Consider the following 24,213-nt stretch of genomic DNA (forward strand, 5'->3'; position numbering starts at 1 on the left):
TCCAAAGGTGCAGCCGAAAGAAAGATGTCAAGTCAAGAACGTCCCTGTGATTCTCAGAAAATCCCTCAGGGAGGCACCCTAGGCTTTCTGTCACAAGAAGCTGGCCAAATGGCCCTGGTAACTTCTGCAAATAGCGCTACTTGAAAATTAAGCTAACTCCTGATTATCCATCCTCACGTAGGAAAGTCATGAATAACCCCCCAGAAGGGGTAATTGAAACTACATATATCTGGCTTTGGAATGCATCTTCTGGAACATAAACCACTTACACTTGTGTGGGACATTTTAACTAATGAATGGGGCTACCCCATACTCAAATTAATTTGATCCTCAAAACAACCTCAGCACAGGGATTGGTCCCATTCTGTGGCTAAGAAAAACAGAGGTTAGGCAAGCTAAGTCACCAAGTGAGAGCAGACAGAGGTACTCTGCCCATGTTCTGATTTAAATCCTGTCACTACCTATCCCTCTGGCTCCCTCACCCCGCTGTTTCCTATGCTTTCATTAGCCAGGCATCAAAACTTAGTTCCTTTCATGAAGCCCCAGCAAGGTAAGGCCATCCTCTCTCCTGACCACTCCACCAGGTAACTCTGGACCAGCCAGGGATGTTTGTGAGCCCGCTCGAGGCCCCAGCACCCTAATTACCCCCTTTGTGAGCTTGTCTTGGATTCTGCAAACAGGGGCACTCCCATCTGCCAAGCTCTCCATTTTAAAGAGGTTTTTGTGGTTTCAGGCCCGCTCCTCCTCCTCTCTCTGCCCACCTCCCTCTGGGAGGGAACTGAGTGCTGAGTAACAGCTCTAAAATGCTTACTCTAGCCTAGGTCCCACTGCAGACAGGGAGTGGGTCAGCCAAGACACTCCAGCCCTCAGGAGGTTCAGGGTTTCAGACTGCAGAGACCACCCCCTATCCCCCAGCCTGAATGGGCATACCTCTCCCTTCCTAGCAGGCACTCACTTCCCTGGGAAGTATAAAACTGAAACACCCCACCCTGGAGCTGAGGGGGCAGTCAGCCTCCCCCACCTCCCTTTCAGAGGGTCCTAATTGTGTGCTTTCTTTAGAAGGGGCAAAAGTAATTTGAACTGCAGGAAAACAGCTTTAAAGCCTCATTTAGAGAGGCTATAAGCTAGCAGTTCTTAGCTGAGGGTGTACTATATAAACAGTTGTGGAGCTCATCACTCCTGACAAGTAACTCCTTTAAGAATAATCTAAAGGGATCGGATTTCCTCAGTTGTCACCAAAATGTCTTCTTGAAACTGGTTCGAATCAGGATCCACACAAAGCATTTGATTGATGTCTCAACTCTTCTTTAAAAAATGCCATTTATTGATAACTTATCATTTATTGATAAATTCTCACATTCAGAAACTACAGGACTGCTACCTCAAGGTTCATCAACTTGTTCCTCGATGTCCACAGATCTAGGGCTCTATTAGGATTGGGTTCAATTCTTGTTTGGCATGGGGAAATTTTCACAGGCAGTGCTGTGTACTTTCTATCTCAGCATTGCAAGGCACATAATTCTGCTTGCTCCACAGTATCTGCTATGCACCCCAAGCAATCTGCCTAGGTTCCTCAAGACACAAGAGAACTTGGCAAACAGAAACAAACACATATAAAAAGCTCTGTTTTCGTTTCTTTCTTTTGTGTGTGTGTGTGGGGGGGTACTTAAAAACTTTTTTTCGATACTAAAAATACTTTGAAGATGTTCAGACCTTATCTGAGTCCCTCATTTTCAGATGAAAAAACAGAGGCAGAGGAAGCATGGGGGTTGCTGGTATCCACAATGATGGTCACCAACAGAATGAGAAGTGGAATGAACACGCCTAATAATTTTAAAATAGCAATTATTGGATAGGTAGCAGTTATTAGACAGTCTGTGCCTCACTCTATGCTAAGGGCTTTATGAACATTATCTTCTTTAATTCTCACAACCTTTAGAAATAATAACTATCATTATTCTCATTTTGAAGATGAGAAAATGGTGGCTCAGAGAGGCTGAGTAATTCACTCAAGATTGCACAGCAAGTTAGAAGCAAAACTCAATATATACAAATACTGAAACATTACGTTGCCAATCTGAAACTAATAGTCAATTATACCTCAATAGGAAGAAAAAAAAAAAAAAGGCACCAGTAGCAGCAAAACAAGCAAAGCTGGGACTCAAAATTGCAGACTGTAGGATTCCGAGGCAGAGCTGTTGCTTCCACAGTCCACTTCTCATGATGGGGAAGGAAAAGGTCAGGGTCTGATGTAGCTCTGATGCTATAGTGAAAACGGATACCTCAGATCCGCGCAGATGCCCCACCCTAGTGCAGCTAGGAAGAGCGTGGCAAAGGGCCTAAGCCCAGGAAGAAAAGTAGAGAAAGAGAGCAGAGATTTATTTGGGGCCAGTTCAGTGTGGTAGAGGATCCCTGGGGTTGCCCCTGGGTTAGCTAGGATTTTATGTCTTCTGTATTTTGTGCCATCAGTCAGCTGCACTTCAAAGGAACACACAAAAAAGTGATGCCCAGAACACAAACACTCAAGTCTGAGACCTTGCCTGGATTTCCCTTTAAAGTCAAGAACACTGGGCGCCTGGATGGCTCAGGGGGTTAAGTGTCCACCTTTGGCTCAGGTCATGATCCCAGGGTCCTGGGATCGAGTCCTGCATCGGGCTCCTTGCTCAACCGGGATCCTGCTGCTCCCCCTGCTTGTGCTCATCCCCTCCACGGACAAATAAATTTAAATTTAAAAAGTCTTTAAAAATAAAATAAAATAAAGTCAAGAACACTATACCACTGCTTCATTTCATTACATGAAGTTAGAGGTCCCACACAACCAACCCACTGATTCCCCTCCTGGGGTCGGCAGAAGCTTGTGGTGATGATACATTCTCAGGTCTCAACCCACGGCACGTGCACTAGCCACAGCAAACTTAGTTCAGTTATGGTCTCTCCCCACAGCCCTGAGAGCACATGTGCACTCTACCAAAGGTAGTTTTTACAAAACGCAAATAAACAAATTAAATTTATTTTTAAAACATTCATCATACCACATTCCAAAGCAAAAATAGCCAATTCCTTGGGTCAGCAACCTTTAAGATTATACACAATATGGCCTTCCTGTCTGTGGATAAGCAAAAATCCATTTTTAAGGAGATGGATCCCATATATTTCATGGAGTACTGACACAATACCAGAAAAGGAAAGTACTGCATTCTCCACCCTCTTCATCTTACAGGTGGAGAAAAGGAAGACCCAGAAAAAGCCCTGGAAAGCCCCGCAGTCTCCCAGACATGGTATAACAACTACCACATGCCAGGCACTGGGCTATCACCACAGTGAATGCTCACAACAACCCCATAAAGCAAATAAATCATAATTTCATCCCTATTACACAAATGGAGAAGCTGAAACACAGAATGGTTAAGTAACTTGCCCAAGGAGGCACAACCAGCAAGTGGTAGAGCTGGCATTTGAGCCAATGCAGTTTTAACCCCAGAACCTTTGCTGTGTATCGTTTCCCATCCTGCTTCTCTCATACTCACAAGAGTTGTGGCTAGAATAAGGAAAAAAATTTAAAGGTCTTCGAAATATCCTAGGGGAGGGATATACAAAAAGCCAAAATGCAAATCCTGACTTAAAACGAAAACTACAAATATAAGATGGGGAAGGTTAAACCAGAATAGAGAACCCCACAAGAATGGGGGGGGGATATTGAAAAACATCTTTTATTACTAGTTACTGCATGTGTCTCTTAAAGCACTAAAACACTAGCATCAGAGCCAAAAGGAGGGCTAAAAATAGGCATTTGCAGCAAGCTCTGGAAAGCTTTTAGCTTGCTTATGAGGCACTCATTTCTGTAGACTCCCAAAAACATATGCATCACAGAACACAAAAATTCCCAAGACCACACTGTCACTCCATTGGTGTCACATTTAAACTTGTCTAAGCTGCAAATAAAATCTGCTGAAAAACGGCCTTAGCAGTCCATGTAGACTCTTAAAAGGGGGGGGGGCACTATCTAACCTTACCAGACAATTCAATCACAAAATTCTCCATCAAAAAGCATCCAAGCCCTAACAACAGGCTTAAACAGAGAAGCTACTGGATTAAGTCAGAATTAGTCTGTCAAAAACTAGTCCTAAGATTCAAAAACCAAGGAGTAGACAAGACACTTTCTTGCCTTAAGATTCCAGAAAAACAAGAGCGGAGCAAAACTACCACACTCAGAATTTTGCTTTGGGCATTTAAAGCAAGTTGGCTTCTCCACTCCAGGGAAAAGCGAGATGCCAGCCAAGCTGTCTTCTTCCCACGATCAATAACCCCAGTGACGCACCCTATCAAGGGCCCCTGCACTTGCACAAAATGCTAGCTCAGGCACCCAATACCACCTGATGTCATGGCTGATTTAAAACCCACAAGGCAGGTTCACCATTAGCTAAGAAGCAGCAACCAGGGTGAGTAGCCCCATTTAAACTTCTGAGGAGTGCTCTCTCGTGGGGATGATTATACCCCTTTGAGTTTAAAGAGGAGGGGAAGGACCAAAGAGTGTCTTAAAGTTGCTTTCCCTCCCTCTGTGGGTGGATCAGGAGGGATATGCAAGAAAATGGAGGTTTCAGCACTGCCCTTTGCATAAGAGGGTTCTGGAAGGGAAAGAGGGAGAGAGGGCAGAAGGAAGAGAACACGGTTTGAGGTATTATTAGTAATAATGTCCCCTCCTCCGAATGAAGCAACCTTAAAAGAAATAAAAAATTGCAACATGCTATTTTCAGAATTGGCTGTCCTGGTTTCCCTAGGACTACGAATGATTCTAATCCCTCGAATGTGAAGGCATTAAGCTCCCTCTTCAACTTTCCCCATTTTGATGGTTTAAACCAGTCAGCCTCAACCAGCGACTGCAGAAGGGGAGGAGTTTTGCAAAATGATCCACTTCTAAAGGACCCAAAACAGAGCCGCTGTGCCTCTACACGCCGGCAAAGGGAGGCGGCAGGGCGCGCCCCCCACCCAACCGCCGATCTAGTCTCGGCAAAGAGACCGAGACGAGCCTCCATATTCTTCACCGCCTTCCCCCCACGCTCACACGGCCCCGCTGGGATCGCCCAAGGGACCGGGTCCACAGGACCGAAAATCCGAGCAGGGAGAGGGAGGGCGCGAGGAGCGCCGGCCGGCGGTCACATGCCGCTCCCCGCGCGGGGAGGGACCACGTTGTCCCGGCTGCGGAGGAATGCCGGGAAGGGGGGCCGCGCACTCACACTCGCGCACACGCACACTCCCGGCCGCGCCGCGCCGCCGGCCCGCACCCGCCTTCCACCCCCAGCACGGCGGCGGGCGCCGAACGCACAGGCCCAGCGGCCGCGAGCAGCCCGCGGGCCGGCGGCGCGGCGCATGGCGCCCAACTGTCACCCGCCCGCCCAGCCCGGCCACTCCCTCCCCCGCCGCCACACGCCCCTCGTGTCGCCGCATGCCCCCTTCCTCGCCTCACATTTTCCGCCAACCCCTAATTGGATCCCCGCACACTCGCCATCCGGCTCCCTCTCGAGGCGGAAGGTGCCCAGGATCGGAAAGGGAAACCACCGAATTCAATGACACGTTGGGTTTCCTCTTCTCATCATTCTCCCCGTAACCGACCCCTCAACCCGTCGCCAATGGCGATTCTACCGCCTAATATCATCTACCAGAGAACAAAACTTGTTAACTTTTAAAGCCCGAATCCGTGTGGTCGGTATGAACTCATCACCGGGCGCTTCGCTGCCCATGACATATGCTCATTAAACATTTACAACATGGGGACGATCGCAACGCTACCAAAACGGGGAACGTGGGGCGGGGTGGGAAGAGGGGCTTCCCGAGAAGGGGTTAGGCTAGAAACCGTCTTCGACACCAACACGCGGGAGGGGGGGTGGGCCCTTTTCACCGAAACCAGCGCCCACCCTCTCCTGGCGAGGTAGGCCCGGACCACGCCGTTGCCCACTAACCGCTGAGGCCCAGGCGGTGGCCGTGGGCTCCCGGGGGCTGGGCCCTCCGGCAGGGGCGGCTTCCCGAGTGTGTGAGGGAGGGCACGGCGACCCAAATTAACCAGAAGGCAATTAAAAAAAAAAAAAAAAATCCCGAGTCACCACGACCAGTGGCGGACCCCCGGGCCCTGAAGGCCGCGGGGGAGGGGACGCCCAAGTCCCCGGAAGAGGTCCCCGGACCCAGGAGAGCAAGCAGGGAGACCCACCTGGAGGGGACTGTCCGTTCACCGTGGCCAGGACCGGCGGCAGCGCGTTCTTAGTCCACGGGTTCACCTTGGGCGGAGGGGCCTCCACGAAGTCACGGCGCCCGGCGCCCGCGGCTCCAGCCGCTCCTCCGCCAGCGCCCGGCTCACCGCCGCCGCCCTCCTCCCCGTCGCTGACCGCCAGGCCCTCGGCGCCCGGCGGCTGCGGCGGCCGCGGGCTCTCGCGCTCCAGCTGCCCGGTGCCTTCCTTGTGTGGCTTGGCGCAGGGCGGCCGAGGTCTCCGGGCGCCGCCGTCCGGCTCCCCCCCTCCGACGTCGTTCGCCCCGGGTTCGCCCTTGCCCTCGGGCGGCGGCGGCGGCTTCTTCCTCACTAGACCCCCGTGCTCTTCGGCCTGCAAGAGGGGGGCGCCCCCCGGCAGCAGCGGCTCCACCTGAGTGGCCATCTGCGCGCCCGCCCCCCCGGAGAAGCCGGGCGCGCCCGAGGCTGCCTCCCCCGCCTCGAACTTGGCTTTCAGGGCACCCGCGACGCCTTCCTCAGGGGCGCTGGGCCCCAGTCCCTGCGGAGAAGGGTCGGGGTTCACGCTAGGCGCGGCCCCCCTCGCGGTCGGATGCAGCCGCCGTAGATCCGAGGCCCGCTGGCGGGGCGGGGGGGGTAGGAAGGCCCCCCACTCTGCGGTCCAGGCCTCCTCGGCGCGCGTCCCCCCCCCCGCCCGTTCCTCGCAAGGCGCCCCCACCCCGAGCCTGGCAGGCTTCTCGTCCCGTCCCTCCCTCCCCCCCGCCGCCGGGGCGGCCCGGGCTTCCCGGCTCGGGGGCTGCAGCAATATGGACGGACGGGGGAGAGGCGCGGCGAGCCGAGGCGACCACGCGATCCGCGGCAGGCGGCGGGCGGGCGCGCGCCTCGCGACGCGGCGGGCGAGGGGAGGGGACGGCGCAGCGGGGACGCGCCCGCCGAGGCCGGCCCTTGGCGGGGGACGGGCGGGCGAAGGCGGCGGGAGCGCGCGCGCACGGCCTCGCGGCCCCGCCCCTCGCCCCGCCTCTCGCCTCTGATTCCTCGGAGCACCTCCCGGACTGGGGGGTGAGGGGTGCTCTGACCGGACGGGGGCGAGCACGTGCCTGATGCAATTCGGGAGGGAGGGCAGTGAGGGGGGCAGGAGAGATGGGTGGGTGAAGAGGGGGAGGTGTCTTAAAGGGCCAGCGCGTCAGGGCGTCCGCAGGTGGAGCACATGGAACGGGCCACGCGGCCGACCGGGCCTGCTCGCGCTCTTTAGGTTGGGTGCGCCAAATTCGGGAGAAGGAGTCCTTAATGTCATCCCTGATTTACAGGGTGAAGGAGAGGGGTGCCCATTCACCTCGAGGACGCGCCGATGCTGCCGGCTCCCTGTCGCCCCATGGGCCTGGCTCGTCTGGGCGCCGCCTGGGTGACCTTGGGCGAGCCGCCCTCACCTCCGCGGGCCGTGCTCGGCTCCTCCCCGCGGGCCCCGGCCAGGACACTGCCCGGGGTTGGGTTCGACGCCTGGCCCGAAAGCAGGCCCTTAACCCTTGGGGACAAGGGTGCCTACAAAGTGGGAACGGAATTACCAACAGCCCCCCACCCGGCCAAGCCGCCCGAAACCGAGTGTTTATAGGCAGGAAATGTTTTTTCTTTGAAGTTCATTTCGTTTTTTCTAAAGAATTGCTTTGGGCGGCTTTAAACAGACGCCTGATTGGGACTCAGAGATCCGAGATTTTATCCTGGCGCTGGCCTTGCCCCTGCCCCGGCCCCTTAACAACTCTGCAGCAGTCTGTCTGGGATGGGACCTAGAAACCTGCATATCTAAGACACCCCCTTGGGTGATTACTGATCAGCCTGGTTCTACACTTCACTTGGAGAATTCCTGGCCTCCCTGAGGGGCTGTGATCCCACCTGCTCAAGACACAACAGCCTGGGATGTTGACCATCTCCAAAGCAAGAACTAGAACACACGACCTGCTGGATATGGAAGAAGGCTTATTGAATAGCAACTGCCCCAGGGGAGTTGGTTGTAGGGTGGTTGTAACCATGACTACTGGGGAGAGGCACTGTTGGGGACAGCCCAGCAATCTGATGTCTAGTCCCAGCTCTTCCCTAACTTGCAACTCAGCCTCTGCACTTTGGTCAGCATTCCACTCTTCCCTGAGTACCCTTTCCTGGTGGTGAAATGGGGGTAAATGATGCCTGACTTGCTTCTACCCTCTCAGCTTTTGTGAGACAATGTTAGCCAAAGTGCTGTGTAAATTATAGAGACTGAGGCCAGTGCTTCAAAAGAAGTACCAAGAAAGGTAATGATTACAGGAACCTCAATGAATTAAAGCAGGATTCTTCATAATTGCATTATATATGCCCTTAATCGGAAGGCAAATTATTGTACCTTGCCACTCAAATGCACTATTTTTTATCATACTTACTAATAAGTATTTCCTGAAGAGGTAATTCACACTGGACCCTCTCCAAACTTTGTTAATAGGGGACATTATGGTCATTGTTGGTCATTCTGTTCTGTATTCCTGAAACTGGAGGTAGAAGGTAGAGGTGCCCCCATGCAACTTGTGAGAGGACCAGGACGCTGTGGACGAGTAACCTGTTCACACTACCCAGCAATCCATCTGAGCTGAACAAGCACCTCCAAGCTTGCTGTTTGGAGGCTGGAGGGGCACTGGGATCTGCACAGCCTGGGCCTGCTCTGTCCCAGAAAGGGGCTCCTAAACACCAGTGTGCCATTTTACAGATGGGCAAACTGGGGCCAGAGACAGTAAAATAAAAGACTACATCTTAAACTGAGGCTGTTAGAGCTGGAAAAAGGAATCTTAACAATTACTCAATTTCCTTGTTTTGCAGATGAGGACACTGAGGTTCATTGAAGTGAAGTTACTTAACCAAGGTCACACAGCTAGTTCAGGGCAGAGCCAGGTCTCACACCTCAATTTCTTGATCCTAAATCCAGTAGCTTTTTCTACATAAAATGACAGAATTGGGATTTGAGTTCAGGTCTCTAAACTTCCTGACCCACTGTGGCATTCTATATTCCGTTCTAAATATTAATAATGACCAAAACCAGTTAAGAGTAGCTACTTTTATTGAGTAGCTACTATATGCTAGGTTCTATGAGAAATACTTGACATTCATTATCTCATTTAATTCTCACAATAACCCAATGAGATAGGTATTAATTCTTACCACAAATATCTATTGAGTCCTTACTGTGTGGCTGGCATGGCGAGGCCCTGTGGCTGCACTCTTCAATCACAAAAGGTCACTAAAGTTCAGAAAAGAAAATAAAGTGGGTTCGGGTGCCTGGGTGGTACAGTCGGTTAAGCATCCGTCCCTTGGTTTTGGCTCGGGTAGTGATCTCAGGGTCCTCCTACTCAGCATGGAGTCTGCTTGAGATTCTCTCTTCTCCCTCTCCCCCTCCCGCTGGTGCTCTCGCTCTCTAAAATAAATAAATAAATATTTTAAAAAGACAGTAAGGTGAGTGCCTGAGGTCATAGGCAGCCGCTAAAAATCGGAGTGACCTGTTTAGGGCAGTGTAACTTCCCAGGCCTTGTTCTTACCCACACCACACTGTAAGGCCTCCCTCTCTTCCTCCCATTGCCAAATCCACAAGTAATTATGGAGAAACCATCGCATACACGGGCCTGGGAAAGATGCTAAAAATGTTGAATCTTGTCTCCCTAGAAGGTAAACCCCAATTGGGGGGGGGAGCAAGTAATTAAGCAATATGTGACCCCAGGCTAAAAAAGAGGTAAGACAAGATTTGCTTTGGGCAGTAAGTGACAAGGTTTAAACTAACCTGAGTGGAGCCCAGGGCTTCAATACACATGTGCTTAAAAACACAGAGACACAGAGCGAGAAAATCAAACTTAAAAAATAAAAATTGTCAAGTGGGTCCAAATACCTACTTGTATCTAATTACGTGCTCTGTTTGCCCCCAGTGCTGATAAACTTCCTGAAGAGAGACAGAGGAAGCCACCCCAGGGACTGAGGGACCCTGGAGAGCCGGGAGACCCGCTTGATAGGCTGCAGCCCATCTCCCTCCAACTGAATGACTTTGTGCAGCCTCTCTGCCTTCCTGGGCTTCCATTTCTCCATCCACAAAATGGGAAGCATAGTACCTGCTGCCTAGGTGGCTTATGGATGTGAAAGGTACAGTTTCCACGAAACTTCATTCTTTTGTGGGGAGCATAGGTAAAAGGTGGTATGGAGGTTCCTCCAGTTATCTGTATTAGGAAAAAATTTTTAATACACGTAGGTGTATAGTTTTACTCCTCTTTCAGTTGATTTTCCAAAGGAACTCGTGTTTCTGGAAGAACTTGGGCTGTGTAACTTATCTGTTGATATCAGGGGCTCCTGGGGAGGAGGCTCTAGGCAGACACGAGGAGTGGGTGGGGTCAGCAAGGGAGGGGCCTTGGCCAATACAAACTGTGCCAGCTGGGGAGTGTTATTCCAAACTCTGAAAACTCTTGGGTTCTTTGGCACATGCCAAGAAATTTATTTCAGTTCGTGGGAGGAGGCTTAGCCTAAACCTCTTCTTGTGAAGTTAGTGCAAACAGCAGTTCAGTGGGATGGGGGAGTACTGATTGTCCTCCTAAGACCTGGTTAACCCCCAGAGCAACACTTTTGTGTAAGTATGATTATCCCCATTTTACAGATGAGGAAGTAGGCTCAGAGGCAGCCCAGCCTCCCCAGGGGGTTAAGAAAAGAGGGGAATGAGTTTGTAATGAAGGTGGTTGGACAGAGAATTTAACTTCTAACACATTGACCATTTTGAATGGTGAATACCGACCTCATACCAGCCTCATCCGAGCCTCTTTCTCTTTGGTACTACCCTCTTCCCCCGGCCCTGCTCCCCTCCCCGGTATGCCTGCACTTCTCTAATGGTCTCATGATGAGCTTGCCCACCAACTTCTCCCCGCTGCCAGGAAGCCTACCACACTGCCTGAGCCAGTTCTCTGACTCTTTCCTGGACTTTGATGAGCCCTGCCTCTGCTTAAAATCTCCCTACTCACACCCCTCCCTGTCCTGCCTCCTCTACCACACCCCATATTCCAGCAGCAGGGGACCACTCACTGTTTCTTTCCTTCGACAAATATTTATGAAGCATCCACGATGTGCCAGGTACTGCCCAGGCCCTGGACTTAAGACTAGTGAGCAAGACACACAAGTTTCCTGCCTTTGGGAAGCTCCCGGTCTCACCCTGTGGGCGCCATGCTTTCCTGCCTCAACTCATGGAATTCCTCTCACTGTGACGTTCCTGTTCAGAGCAAGGTCCTAAGTGTGAATCCCAGCTTGATCATCTGGTGACTTTGAGCAAGTTTTTAACCTCTCTCTAAGCCTCAGTTTCCCCATCTGTAAATTGGAGATGATTAAATAAAGTACTTATCTCGTAGAGCTTTAGTGATCTTTAAAGGAGATAATGTGTATAATTTAATAGCACCATGCCTGCACATAGTATGTGGTAAGTAACCAGTACCTTTCACTATATGTATTATTGCCAGTAATGTCATTCCATTTCCACTTGTCCAGAGTTCTACTTGTCCTTCAAGGCTCAGCACAAAATGCCAACTTCTTCACGAAATCTTATTTAATTTCCACAGCTAGAATAGATTTCTCCCCACTCTTAACTCCTAGTGGCAATTTCCCTAAAGTATATGGTGTTTTTTACTTTCTTTCTGACCTCAATTATGGTTACTTATGAGTATGCTTTAACCTCCATCTAGATTATAAGGTTTCTTGAAGGTAGGGACTGCACCCCATTCTTCTTAGTGTCCCTTCTTGCACTCACCAGTGGTGCTTTCCACACAGCAGGCCCTCAGTGTATTTTCTGGACCAAAAAATGGATGAATAAATGAATGAATGAATGACTACAGGATCACTCCTGATCACATCAATGTTCTGGTAGCTAGAGTGACACTGTCAAGGGCCAACTGCTAAATTTTATATGTACTTAATATATATAGTATATAATAAACATATTAATTATACATAACTAAATTATGTACTTTTCAGTGATAAAATATGAAAATAAAAGGTGCTAACTTTAACAAACAGAAAATAGTTTAAGTCTAGCAAAGCAAAACCCGTGTATAAGCCCATAGCCCATTGCCCCATAGGGGCAATCACTGGCAACACGTTGGTGTATTTTCTTCTAGTCTTTTTTCTATGTATATTTTACATAATTGAGATCATATTGCACATTCAGCAGTTTTCTTTTTTGTTTCCCCACCTTAACACTGTGTTATGAGCACTGACTCCACATCATGGCAAATTCCCTTCACAGTTAGTTGTGTCATCTATTGAGCACCTATGGTTTGCCTTACTTCACAGCTGCCCACCTTCTGTTTGTGCTACACTGCATTTCCCAAAGGGCTTTCATGGAGAAGGACAGATGTGATTGTCCCCAGTTGGCAGCTGAAGAATGGAGGCTCACAAAAGTTCAGTTCATTGCTCCAGAATGCCGGGGCAACAGAATCAGGATAAGAACCCAGGTCACACCCCCCCCCCCAATACCAGACCCCTCCACCACCCCACAGGAGACACAGCACACTTTGAAATGCAAACCCCCTGTGCCACCAGTCAAACAAACTCAGACAACCACGTTCAATTATTCCAGGGTCTGGAAACATCCAAGGTCACGGAGAGAGGTAGAAATTAGCAGCCAAAACGAAGGCAGAATGCAATTTTGCTAGCAACATGACCGTGATCAGTCACAAGTACTGAGCTCTCAGAACAGAAGGGCCCTGACCTAGGGATTAGAGTGGAAACAGTAAAGGACAAGACACGTTCTCTGTCCCAGGGAACAAAACTCCCTACACGAGCAGTGTTCTCGCCACAGACCACTTGCCTGTCCTTTACCTATAGCACAGGAAACAAAGGGTAAAGGGTTTGAGGTCAAAAGAGTTAGGTTCACACACTGAGATACCACCTTACGCCAGTTAGAATGGCAAAAATAGACAAGGCAAGAAACAACAATTGTTGGAGAGGATGTGGAGAAAGGGGATCCCTCCTACATTGTTGGTGGGAATGCAAGTTGGTACAGCCACTCTGGAAAACAGTGTGGAGGTCCCTTAAAAAGTTAAAAATTGAGCTACCCTATGATCCAGCCATTGCACTACTGGGTATTTACCCCAAAGATACAGACGTAGTGAAGAGAAGGGCCATATGCACCCCAATGTTCATAGCAGCAATGTCCACAATAGCTAAATCGTGGAAGGAGCCGAGATGCCCTTCAACAGATGACTGGATTAAGAAGTTGTGGTCCATATATACAATGGAATATTACTCAGCTATCAGAAAGAACGAGTTCTCAACATTTGCTACAACATGGACAGCACTGGAGGAGATAATGCTAAGTGAAATAAGTCAAGCAGAGAAAGACAACTATCATATGATTTCTCTCATCTATGGAACATAAGAACTAGGATGATCGGTAGGGGAAGAAAGGGATAAAGAAAGGGGGGGGTAATCAGAAGGGGGAATGAAACATGAGAGACTATGGACTATGAGAAACAAACTGAGGACTTCAGAGGGGAGGGGGGTGGGGGAATGGGATAGACCGGTGATGGGTAGTAAGGAGGGCACGTATTGCATGGTGCACTGGGTGTTATACACAACTAATGAATCATCGAGCCTTACATCGGAAACCGGGGATGTACTGTATGGTGACTAACATAATATAATAAAAAATCATTAAAAAAAAAAAAAGAGTTAGGTTCAGATACAGGTTTGCCTACTTCCTAGCTGTGTAATGTTAGGCAAGTTACTTCACTTCTCTGAGCTTTACCGTCTCCATCTATAAAATGGTGAAAGGAAAATACTTGCCTGAGAAAATTCATTATGCCTTAGAGAAAGTTCCTTCGCCTCTCTCTGTGTGGGTTTTCTCATCTGTAAAGTGGAGACGATAACAGCACTGACCTTTAGGGTTATTGCGAGGATTAACTGAGTAAATACATGCTAAGTGCTTAGAACAGTGCCTGACAAATAGTACACACGGAATAAACGTTTGCTGTTATTATCACTGGCGCAGAATCAAGAGAAACCCTCTTCGAATCCCACACACAAAACGCAGAACAAGTGTTATCCTAATCTATAGGTGAGGAAACCAACTCTCAGAAAGATGAGGTGTTTCTCTGGAGCCCTGCTGCTAGTGGATAGCAGCTCCAGGACCTCTACAGATTCTGAATGCAGTGCCTTCCCTCTCCAGATCATATTCTTTTTTTTTTTTTTTTTTAAGATTTTATTTATTTATCTGACAGAGATAGAGACAGCCAGCGAGAGGGGGAACACAAGCAGGGGGAGTGGGAGAGGAAGAAGCAAGCTCATAGCGGAGGAGCCTGATGTGGGGCTCGATCCCATAACGCCGGGATCATGCCGAGCCGAAGGCAGACGCTTAACCGCTGTGCCACCCAGGCGCCCCTCCAGATCATATTCTAGCCTTTGCAAGCTGTCAGCCTTCTGGCCAATTTTAGCCCACAGGCATGTTTTGTTTGGCCCACACAGTATTTTTTTTTAATTGAATTTCACTGTGATTAGATGGGCCCACACACACTAGTGAGCGTCAGGCCTAACCCCTCCTCTGCTGTGTTACTCCCAACCAAGCAGCCAAGCGTCCTCATTTAGGTCCTTGCATAGGCTCATACAGTGCCGGTCACTAAACACATGGTATAGACAAGTTCTGGAGACTAAAGATGAGGCAAAGAGGAGCACAGGCCAGAGGGACAGGGAAGAGGTAGTAAAGGAAGCCTTCCTACAGGTGGCTGTACGTGCGTGAAAACTTAAAATTAGGGAGTGGGCTTTGTCCAGAATGGAAGGGAGGGTATGGACAGGTTGCTTTAGCATTTGGTGACCTCCAGGGATATTGATGAGTTTCCTTGCCAGCACCTTCCCCAGGCCTTTCCCTTGGTAGAGAAGAGAAAAGAAATAAGCTGCCCTTTATTTCAGATGCGGCCATGTGACTCAGGAGGTCCAGAGTCAACACGCATTGTCAGTGTTTGTTGATTGAGTAATTAATCTGTGTCATCATCCATGAGTACTCAGCACTGTGCAAGGCACCTGAAGAGAGAGGTGATCACATGAGCTGAAGTATGAACTAGGACCCCTGCCCTCAGTGGTAATAGCAAGATAATAAGGATAATGGCAGGGTCTGTAGTCAGGGGTTTTTTTTGTTGTGCATTTCCCAGGGTGTATTCTCCAGAATGTGAGTAGATACTCTACCAGGATGGGATCTGTCACCAAACCATCTGGGAAGACATTGGGTTTAACCAATGTTAAATAAATGTTGTGTTGTGGGATAGCCCCGGGCCTTACCATTCATGGTGAATCTCTCAGAAAGACAGCATTCCCCAAACTCATGCGATACAGAGCAAATCTGAGCTGGGTATTTGTGGGACCCCCTTTGAGAAACACTGACTCCCTTTCTGCTGGGGTGGTATCAGACAAAGGGATGTAGGAAGACGTCTGCCTCCCAGCTCTGGCTCTGCTGCTACTTTCTACGGAACCTAGAAAAGTCTCTTTTCTTCTCTGGACTTTACTTTCCCATTAAAAAAAGAAAAAAAGTCTGAATGCTCTGGAAGTTTCTTCCCATTATAGCAGTCTTGATAGCAGTTCCTAATACTTCATACCTCTCTGACAAAGAGGATGAGTGCTGGTCACAGGAATGGGTGGGCAAAGGCCATGACAAGCTGATGAAGCTGCCTGACTACATGTCCCAGCAACCGTCACTGGATCAGAGAGGTTTGCCAATTTCCACAGGGTTCCACAGCACTTGAGTTTCTAGATCTGCGACACATGGTAGGAAGAGAGAACCTCCAATAATGTGAGTGGCCTAATTACTTAATGTGGATGAAGTGCATAGAGATCACTAGATAAAGACGAGGAATAGCCAGGCTCATTTTGTGTGAGTAGCACCGCCTGATGTGTTTTCTGCCAGCCTCCAGGGTGATGGTGGCTCCCAGGGGGCCCCTCAACCACGAAAAGCAGGAAATGTTCGGCATGCCTGCCACAACCCTGCAAAAGACCCTCCAGCGACTCCACCGTGACAGGAATAAACTCCAGACCCGTCACCTCAGCCCGCAAGCCCCATGTGCTCCAGACTCCACCCACCTCTGACTCCTCCCCTCTCGCCTCTACTCTGCCCTTGCCCTGTGCCAGCTTCTCAAACACATGGCGCTCTCCCCAGCCTGGGGGCTCTCGGGCATAGTTCTCACGGCCTAGAACACACAGCCCTCAACACACACACACACACACACACACACACACACACACGCCATGCACTTCCCATCCTTCAAGCCTCAGCTTAAGCTGCCCCCCTTCTCCGAGAGACCTCCCTTGATCAACTTGGCTGAAGTACTCCATGTTCTTCATACCACAGATCACAATCTCTGACTTTAGGTGCTTACCTCCTTTTGCACATTTTCTCCAATAATGTATAAATTCCATGGGACAGGAGCTTTTGGCTATTCCGTTCGCTCTTAATCCCAGTCCCAAGCAGAGTGCTTCACACGGTAGGCACTTAATGTTGGGTTGAACAAATGCTGTGTGGCCTCTGGCAAGTTGCTTCCCCTCTCTGGGCCTCTGTCTCCCCACGTGTGAAAAGCAGTGTTTGAATGAGGTGCTGCTGAGAGCCTCTGCAGCTCTGACTGTGGTTCTGTGACTAATATCTGGGCCCCGGGCCCAGGAGCGAGCCTGGTATGTTGCACTGCCACGGCACTGCACACAGCTCACTGATTTACTCAGGCGGCAGATACCCTGTAATTTCATGTTCTGCTGTCCCTCCTCCCCAGTCCCTGGGCTGGGAACCATGCTGTCAGATTTCCAGGGTGATCCGTGCACAACCAAGTGGGAGACGATGTTCAGTGTGGAAGCTCAAAGGCCAAGAAGACTTGTCACTGTCCTAATAGGAAAGACTGGACTCTGGGAGTGTTCAACAAATCCTATAATCTCTGGTTAGAAGGGACCCCCCGGGACGCTTGGCCTGGCTTGTCTGCCCTAAACGTAACCGCCCTCTAAACCTTGCTCAGTAGTGACCACGATCACCTGGATTCCACTTGGAGTGCTGGGAACAGGGGCCTCGCTGACTCTCAGGGGTGCTCATCTCACCAATGAACAGGTTCAGGAACCCCTTTCAGCAGCATGGTGGAAGTGAGGCAGGGTAGCATAGGGGCAAAAAGTCTGGGCTCTGAGTGGCCTGGGCAGAATCCCAGCTCTGGAACCTACTTGCTGTGTGAGCTTGAGCAAGCCACGAACCGTCTCTGTGCCTCCATTCATCTTCTGCAAAACAGGGAGAACCCTCGGGCTGTTGGGAAAATTATAAGCATTAACACCTAGTGTGAAGGCAATAAATGTCTGTTTCTGTTAACTGCTACATGTGAGTGTTCCCTTGTTATTATTGTTTTTAGATCTTCTTGGACTCTGTTCTTGGGGTTGGTGGATTTGTTTGCATAAGAGACAGTGGGACGCAGCCCAAACACACAGGGCTGGGAATCCAGAGGGGTGGGCTTGCTAGTGACTATGAGAATATTCATTGTATTGTTCAGGCTTCAGGACCTCACCTGAAAAAAGGAAAAAGAATAATCTCTGTCCTGCTTCCTGTTGTAGAACTGATGTATAGATCAAATGAAAAATAAACAAGAAGGCTTTGGGACATGAAAAAATGCTCTACGGATGTGAGAGATTTATCTTATTTTGTTGGTGAGCCCTTTCCTCTTTTAGCAAGGCACATTAGCTCCCAAACAGCAAACTAGCTAAACTCAACCTATTTGGCAAACAGTGTATTTTTGATACTTGTTGTGAATTTGAAGCTAATCCCCTTCAGAATCTTCTTTCACTAATGCACTGAAGCAAACAAATTTGAGAAGGATTTATTTATAAGCATTTGGTACATTCCGACAGGATGCAGGGCTCAGTTTGGCTGACTTCTCAGATCTTTATTGTCATAATTATTATTTCTTCAGTTTCTCTTCTTTAGGAATCTGATTGAAGGATCCAGGTGGGGTGCACTCACTTTGCAAATGTAGGCAGGACACAGCAGCTCTGCATAATTTCAGGAAGTCTGGTGTGACCTCTGTTCAACACCTGTCATGTCATGTGGGCCTACACGGGGAAGTGGCCCCTGGAACCGGTCTTACTGGGCAAATCAGAAACAGAGGCTCAGAGAGGGGAAAGCACTTGCCCAAAGTCACACAGCTGGTTAAGGGCAGAGACTCGATCTGGTAACCAGGTCTCTTGACTCCAAATCCCATACTCTTTCCAACAGTTCTATGGAATCTTGCAATTTCTCTAAATCGGCTGATTGTGTATCAAAAGTTTATAATTCATGGGGGCTCACATTTGTCAAAACTCATTGAACTGGGTGGGGGTGCCTAGCTGGCATGGTAGGTGGAGCATGTGACTGTTGATCTTGGGGTTGTGGGTTCAGGCCCCACTTTGGGTGTAGGGATTACTTAGAAATAAAATCTTAAAACAAACAAACAAACCAAAACCCTTATTGAACTGTACACTTAAAACCTGAACAGTATTTTGTGTTAAATTTAACTCAATTTTTAGAACCCATAAAATGGTGTGGCAGAGTCCTATTTCACGAGGGAGTTGGTGTCTAAGGCCAGCATTAAGGCAAAATGAAGCCCTTCGGAAGGCAGCACGCTAGAGCCAGCATGGTCTCTCAGCTGGTGTTTCTGCAAGCGTTGTAACAGCCTGCTGCTTCTTCAGAAGGTCCAGATTAGATGCTGGCTGCCATGTAGGGGGCAGGTTGTGAGAGGAAGAATGTATCTGTACGAAAGGGGGATATGTGGTGTGGTGAGAGGCCCAAGTGGGAACCAAGACTGCTAAGGGAATGTAGTTTTTGATATTGTACCCCCCCACACACACGCCCTCCCTGAGCAGGTGCTGGAGCAAGTGAACAGAGGGCCTGAAGCCGGGGACAAGGATCCGAGGGTTCCTGGGACCCAGCATGTGAGTTAAGTCAGGAGAATTTCTGGGCCTCTGGGCGGCAGGGCTGAGGGGAAGAGATTGGAGCAGGGCTGGAAAAAGCTGGCACAATGGAGAACGCCTCATTCGAGAAGTGAGGGCCATGGTGGGGAACCAGGGAAGGAGGAGGAGATAAACAGCTGGAGGACATCAAGGAGAGCGGAGTCGTTTGGAGGTAGCCTGGTTTTTGAGGAGAAAGCAAGTAGCCACGGCTGACCTGCTGCAGTGTGGGCAAACTAGTAAGTATCCTTTAGTAAGTCAACAGCCTAAAATGTGGAGTGATGGAAGTGGAGGAGGTGAATCCACAAAGCAGACTACGTTTAATCAGATTGGATCGGATACATTTCAGAACAGTTTGTTAGTTGTTTATATATAAAAAGGAAGATTCCAGGCTGCTCAGTGTCAACAGGGTTTGTTCTTTTGAGGATTTGAAACATTTTTCCTAGAGCTGTATTAAAATGATGCATTTGTTCACCTCACACCCCTTTGGAAGGCTACTATCAAAGAAGGAAGGAAGGAAGGAAGGAAGGAAGGAAGGAAGGAAGGAAGGAAGGAAGGAAGGAAGGTAGGAAGGACGGACAGACGGACAAGTGTTGGTGAGGATGTGGAGAAACTGGAGCCCTTGGTGCACTGCTGATGGGAATGCAAAATGGTGCGATTGCTATGGAAAACAGTATGTAGCTTTCTTGAAAAATTAAAAGTAGAGCTACTAAATGACCCAGCAATCCCACTTCTGGGTATTTATCCAAAGGAATTGAAAGCAGGGCGTCGAAGAGATATTTGTACACGCATGTCTATAGCAGCCATATTCAAAATGGCCATGAGGTGGCAACAACCCATGTGTCCAGCAATGGATGAATGGACACACAAACGTGGGGTTTACCTACAAAAGGATATTATTCAGCCTGAAAAAGGGAGGAAGCTCTGCCACATGGTTGAACCTTGAGGACCATCTGCTAAATGAAGTAAGCCAGTCACTGAACAACAGATAGGTACGATTCCACTTACACGAGGTATCTAACCTAGTCAAATTCAGGGGCACCTGGCTGGCTCAGTTGGTGGATCATAAGACTCTTGATCCCGGAGTCGTGAGTTTGAGCTCCATGTTGGGCATAAAGCTTACATTGAAAAAAATAATAACAGTCAAATTCGTAGAAACAGATAGAATGGTGGGTACCAGGGACTGGGGAAACAGGGAGGGGGAGTTGTTTCATGGGTATAGAGTTTCAGATTTGCAAGATGGGAAAGCTCTGGAGATCTCTTTTACGACGACGTAAATATACATAACACTACTGGACTATACACTTTAAAATGGTAAATTTTATGTCACACGTCTTTTATTACAACAAAGAAACAAGAAACCAGTACATTTGCCTGTAAACCTCCCTTTACTCACCGAAAAACTGCTGGGTATAAAACAGCCTGTTCAGTATGATCCTATTTTTGTCAAATGTCCCTTTCCATTCTAAGATATATTATTATCATTAGAATATACGCCAAATGATTAACAATGGCTACTTCTGAGTACTGATTTTGTTCTTTTTACCATCTGTATTTTCTAACTTTTTAAAAGGAAGCATTTAGTTTCTTACTCAGACAACAACCAAAATTTCATCCCATTCCAGCCCGTCTCTATGTCCACAAAATTTACATAAGCAAAACACATTCCTAAGTTTTATTGTATATTTAGTTAGAAATCACTGCTAATAATTTTAAGAAAACAATAGCAATAGTAGTATTTCCTATATAGGGCAAACTTAATCTGTGTTCAACACTTGGGCTTTTCATGAATCATACAATAACCCTTCAAAGTAGGTACCACTATTAAACCCATTCTGCCGATGAGGAAAGAGAGGTTAAGTAGCTGGTACAAACTCATTTATAAACATCAGGGCTGTGTGGAAACCCATAGCAGTCTGATCCCAGAGCCTGTGTTTCTGATAGCCTGCCTATTCTGCTAGACACTCACGATGTACTCACCTGTCATCCTGTGCCTGGGTCCCTTCAGCAGTTATGTACATAAAATTTATGTGTTACTTACATTGTGCAGTCAACACCCCTACCACTCTCCTGATGGTCGTAGGACATTTGTTTCTCAGATAAGACAAAGGTCAACCTCCCTCCCGAAATCCCAAGCCACATTACATTCCAGATGGGCCCACAAAGAGCAAATGAATGAGCCAATCCTGGGGATTCTGAGTGGTTTGGGATTGTGCGACTGTACCCAGGACATTCACCTTACTCACATGGATACTAACTCCACTACCCACTACAACCAAGCAGAACACACACCCACCTCCCAGGACCAACTTCAACCTGAGTGGAGGGCAACGGGCAGACAGGAAAGAAAGGCTGTCAAAGATGGTAACTGTAATGATATGATTTCAAAAGAATGATCATGATTATGTAATTAACACTTTGTATTCAAACATTTTCATCCCTGAGGATCTCTGAGAGTCTTACAGATTGTCTAAATATATATCACATACATTGTTGGAGACAAAAGCTATAGCTTTATTTTCTATTCATTTTAATTTTTTTAGAGAGAGAGAGAGTACAGGAGGGGAGGGGCAAAGGGAGAGAGAGAAACTTAAGACGACTCCATGCCCAGCATGGAGCCCAACATGGGGTTCAAACTCACGACCCTGAGATTATGACCTGAGCCAAAATCAAGAGTTGGATGCTTAACTGACTGAGCCATCCAGGCACCCCAAAGTCTATAGTTTTAGAAGATAATTAAAATTTCTTTGCCTTTGGAATTAAGAGAATTGCCTAAACTCAGGAACACTGAACATAGGGCTGGCAAGGATCTTGACAAGCAGTTTGTGGGGGAGGGGGGTGGGGGAATGGGATAGGCTGGTGATGGGTAGTAAGGAGGGCACGTATTGCATGGTGCACTGGGTGTTAAACGCAACTAATGAATCATTGAACTTTACATCAAAAACCAGGGATGTACTGTATGGTGACTAACATAATATAATAAAAAAATATTATTATAAAAAAAAAAAAGAAATTTGGAGGGCCACCTGGGCGGCTCAGTCCATCGGGTGTCTGCCTTTGTCTCGGGTCGTGATCCCAGGGTCCTGGCTGGGATTAAGTCCCGAGTGGGGCTCCTTGCTCAGCAGGGAGCCTGCTTCTCCCTCTGCCTGCTGCTCCTCCTGCTTGTGCACTCTCTCTCTCTCTCTCTCTGCCTCTCTCTCTCTCTCACAGATAAAAAAATAAATAAGATCTTAAAAAAAAACAAAACAAAACAAAATTTGGTGATGGTTGCTCAACCTGTGAATGAATATACCAAAAACAAAACATTAAATTGTAAGCTTTAAAAAAAAAAAAGACAAATAAATATGTAATAAACATAATAGCAATTTCAAAATCCCTGCTCATGGTGGAAATTTTTTTTTTTTTTAAAGATTTTATTTATTTATGTGACAGAGAGACAGCCAGCGAGAGAGGGAACACAGCAGGGGGAGTGGGAGAGGAAGAAGCAGGCTCCCAGCGGAGGAGCCCGATGTGGGACTCAATCCCGGATCGCCAGGATCACGCCCTGAGCCGAAGGCAGACGCTTTAACGACTGCGCTACCCAGGCGCCCCTGGTGGAAATTTTATTAATCAATCACAGCACCCTTTCTCACTAAGCCTGGACTTATCCTCAGACTCTTTCTCAACAGAGCACTCTAGGCAGCTACTACCACCTAATCAGAGTCAAACTCTATTTGCCATCCCGGAAATTGGTCCAGTCCCATCCCCCCCATGTGATAGGGGACTGGAGTTCAGAGAGGTAAATTAACTTGCTCAAAGTTACACAGCTGATAATGCAAAGCTGAGGTTTCCAAATTTTTGCTTTTTTCTTAATCTCCACCCCTGCCTTTTTGCTTTGTTCAGAATATACTTGGTAGATCATATGTTTTGCATCAGATTCTTCTTTCCAGAGCTGTTTAGAATGACCCTACCAGTGATCTGGAAGCGGCAGCAAGCCTATTGCTTAAAATCTTTGCATGTCGGGTGTTTTCGAGTTGAAAATGGAGACAGTCATCTGGATTCATATTCTTGCCTCTCTTACTGGCAAACTGGGGTGCTCTATTGAGAAATGTGAGCTGTTGCTGAAATTTCTATGACTGTAGGGAAAGGGTCAGATATTTTGAGAGCACCTTCTCTAGGTAAGGTACTGTGCGCCTACTGCAAAGTGGTTTTGCTCGAGTATAAAAATGAAGACAGACATTGGCTGGCTACAGTGATCTGGCCATGGTGAGGCCACTTGGAAGGAGGTGGCATTTGAGCAAGACTCTGGAGATGAAATGAACTGCATGTTTCTTTGACTGTAAAAGTAATATATGATCATTTCACAATTATTTGGAAAGAGAATATTGAGAGGTAAAATCACTCCTATTTCCTTTACCCATAAGCTATGCCAACATTTTGTTTTATTTTTCTCTTCTAGTATCTTTTTACTCTGTGCATATTTTTTTCTCCTTTCTCATGGTTCATCTATGTGTGTCATTTTATATTTTGATTTTTATAAAGTCTGGGCACCTGGCTGGCTCAGTTGGTAGAGCACGTGACTCTCGATCTCAAGGTCTTGAGTTCAAGCCCCACGTCGGGCATGGGAGCCTACTTGAAAAAAAAAAAAAAGAGCAGAATGATTTTTATAAAGTCTTTTTTTTTTTTTAATGGAGCATGGAGCCCAATGAGGAGTTTGTACCCATGACCCTGAGATTAAGACCTGAGCTGAGATTAAGAATCAGATGTTTTACTGACTGAGCCACCCAGGCATCCCTTGATTTTTAAGTTTTAATATACGACAAGAGTGTTCCATAACCCATTAATTCTAAGAATAACCAACAGAAATGTGTACATACCGATGTTCACCCAAAGGCATGTGCAAGCAGCACTTTTCAAAACAGCCCCAAACTGGAAACCACCTGAATATCTATCAATAGAAGACATATAGAAATTGTGCTGTATTTCCTAAATTGAAAGGTATACAGTGATGAAAATAAACTATAGCTACACATAGCAACATGACGCATCTCACAAATATA

The 24,213-nt window shown here is 47.9% G+C and overlaps 1 protein-coding gene across 3 annotated transcripts in view; it reads right to left on the reverse strand.

Annotated features, from left to right (window-relative positions):
* Window positions 1–24,213, reverse strand: part of LARP1 (La ribonucleoprotein 1, translational regulator) — a 95,993-nt gene that overhangs the window by 46,198 nt on the left and 25,582 nt on the right. For 2 of the 3 annotated variants that reach the window (XM_087867833.1, XM_045791968.2), the window contains exon 1: window positions 6,203–7,076. The exons of the other annotated variant lie outside the window; for it this stretch is intronic. In XM_087867833.1, the coding sequence (XP_087723959.1) occupies window positions 6,203–6,641 (439 nt within the window). In that variant the 5' untranslated portion in view covers window positions 6,642–7,076. Of the gene's footprint in view, window positions 1–6,202; window positions 7,077–24,213 lie in introns of those variants that run through there. 3 annotated transcript variants of the gene reach the window in all.

This window comes from Ursus americanus, chromosome 15 (genome assembly GCF_024610735.1).
Source record: "Ursus americanus isolate L20-20 chromosome 15, mUrsAme1.1.p, whole genome shotgun sequence".
In the NCBI taxonomy this organism is placed as follows: Eukaryota; Metazoa; Chordata; class Mammalia; order Carnivora; family Ursidae; genus Ursus; species Ursus americanus.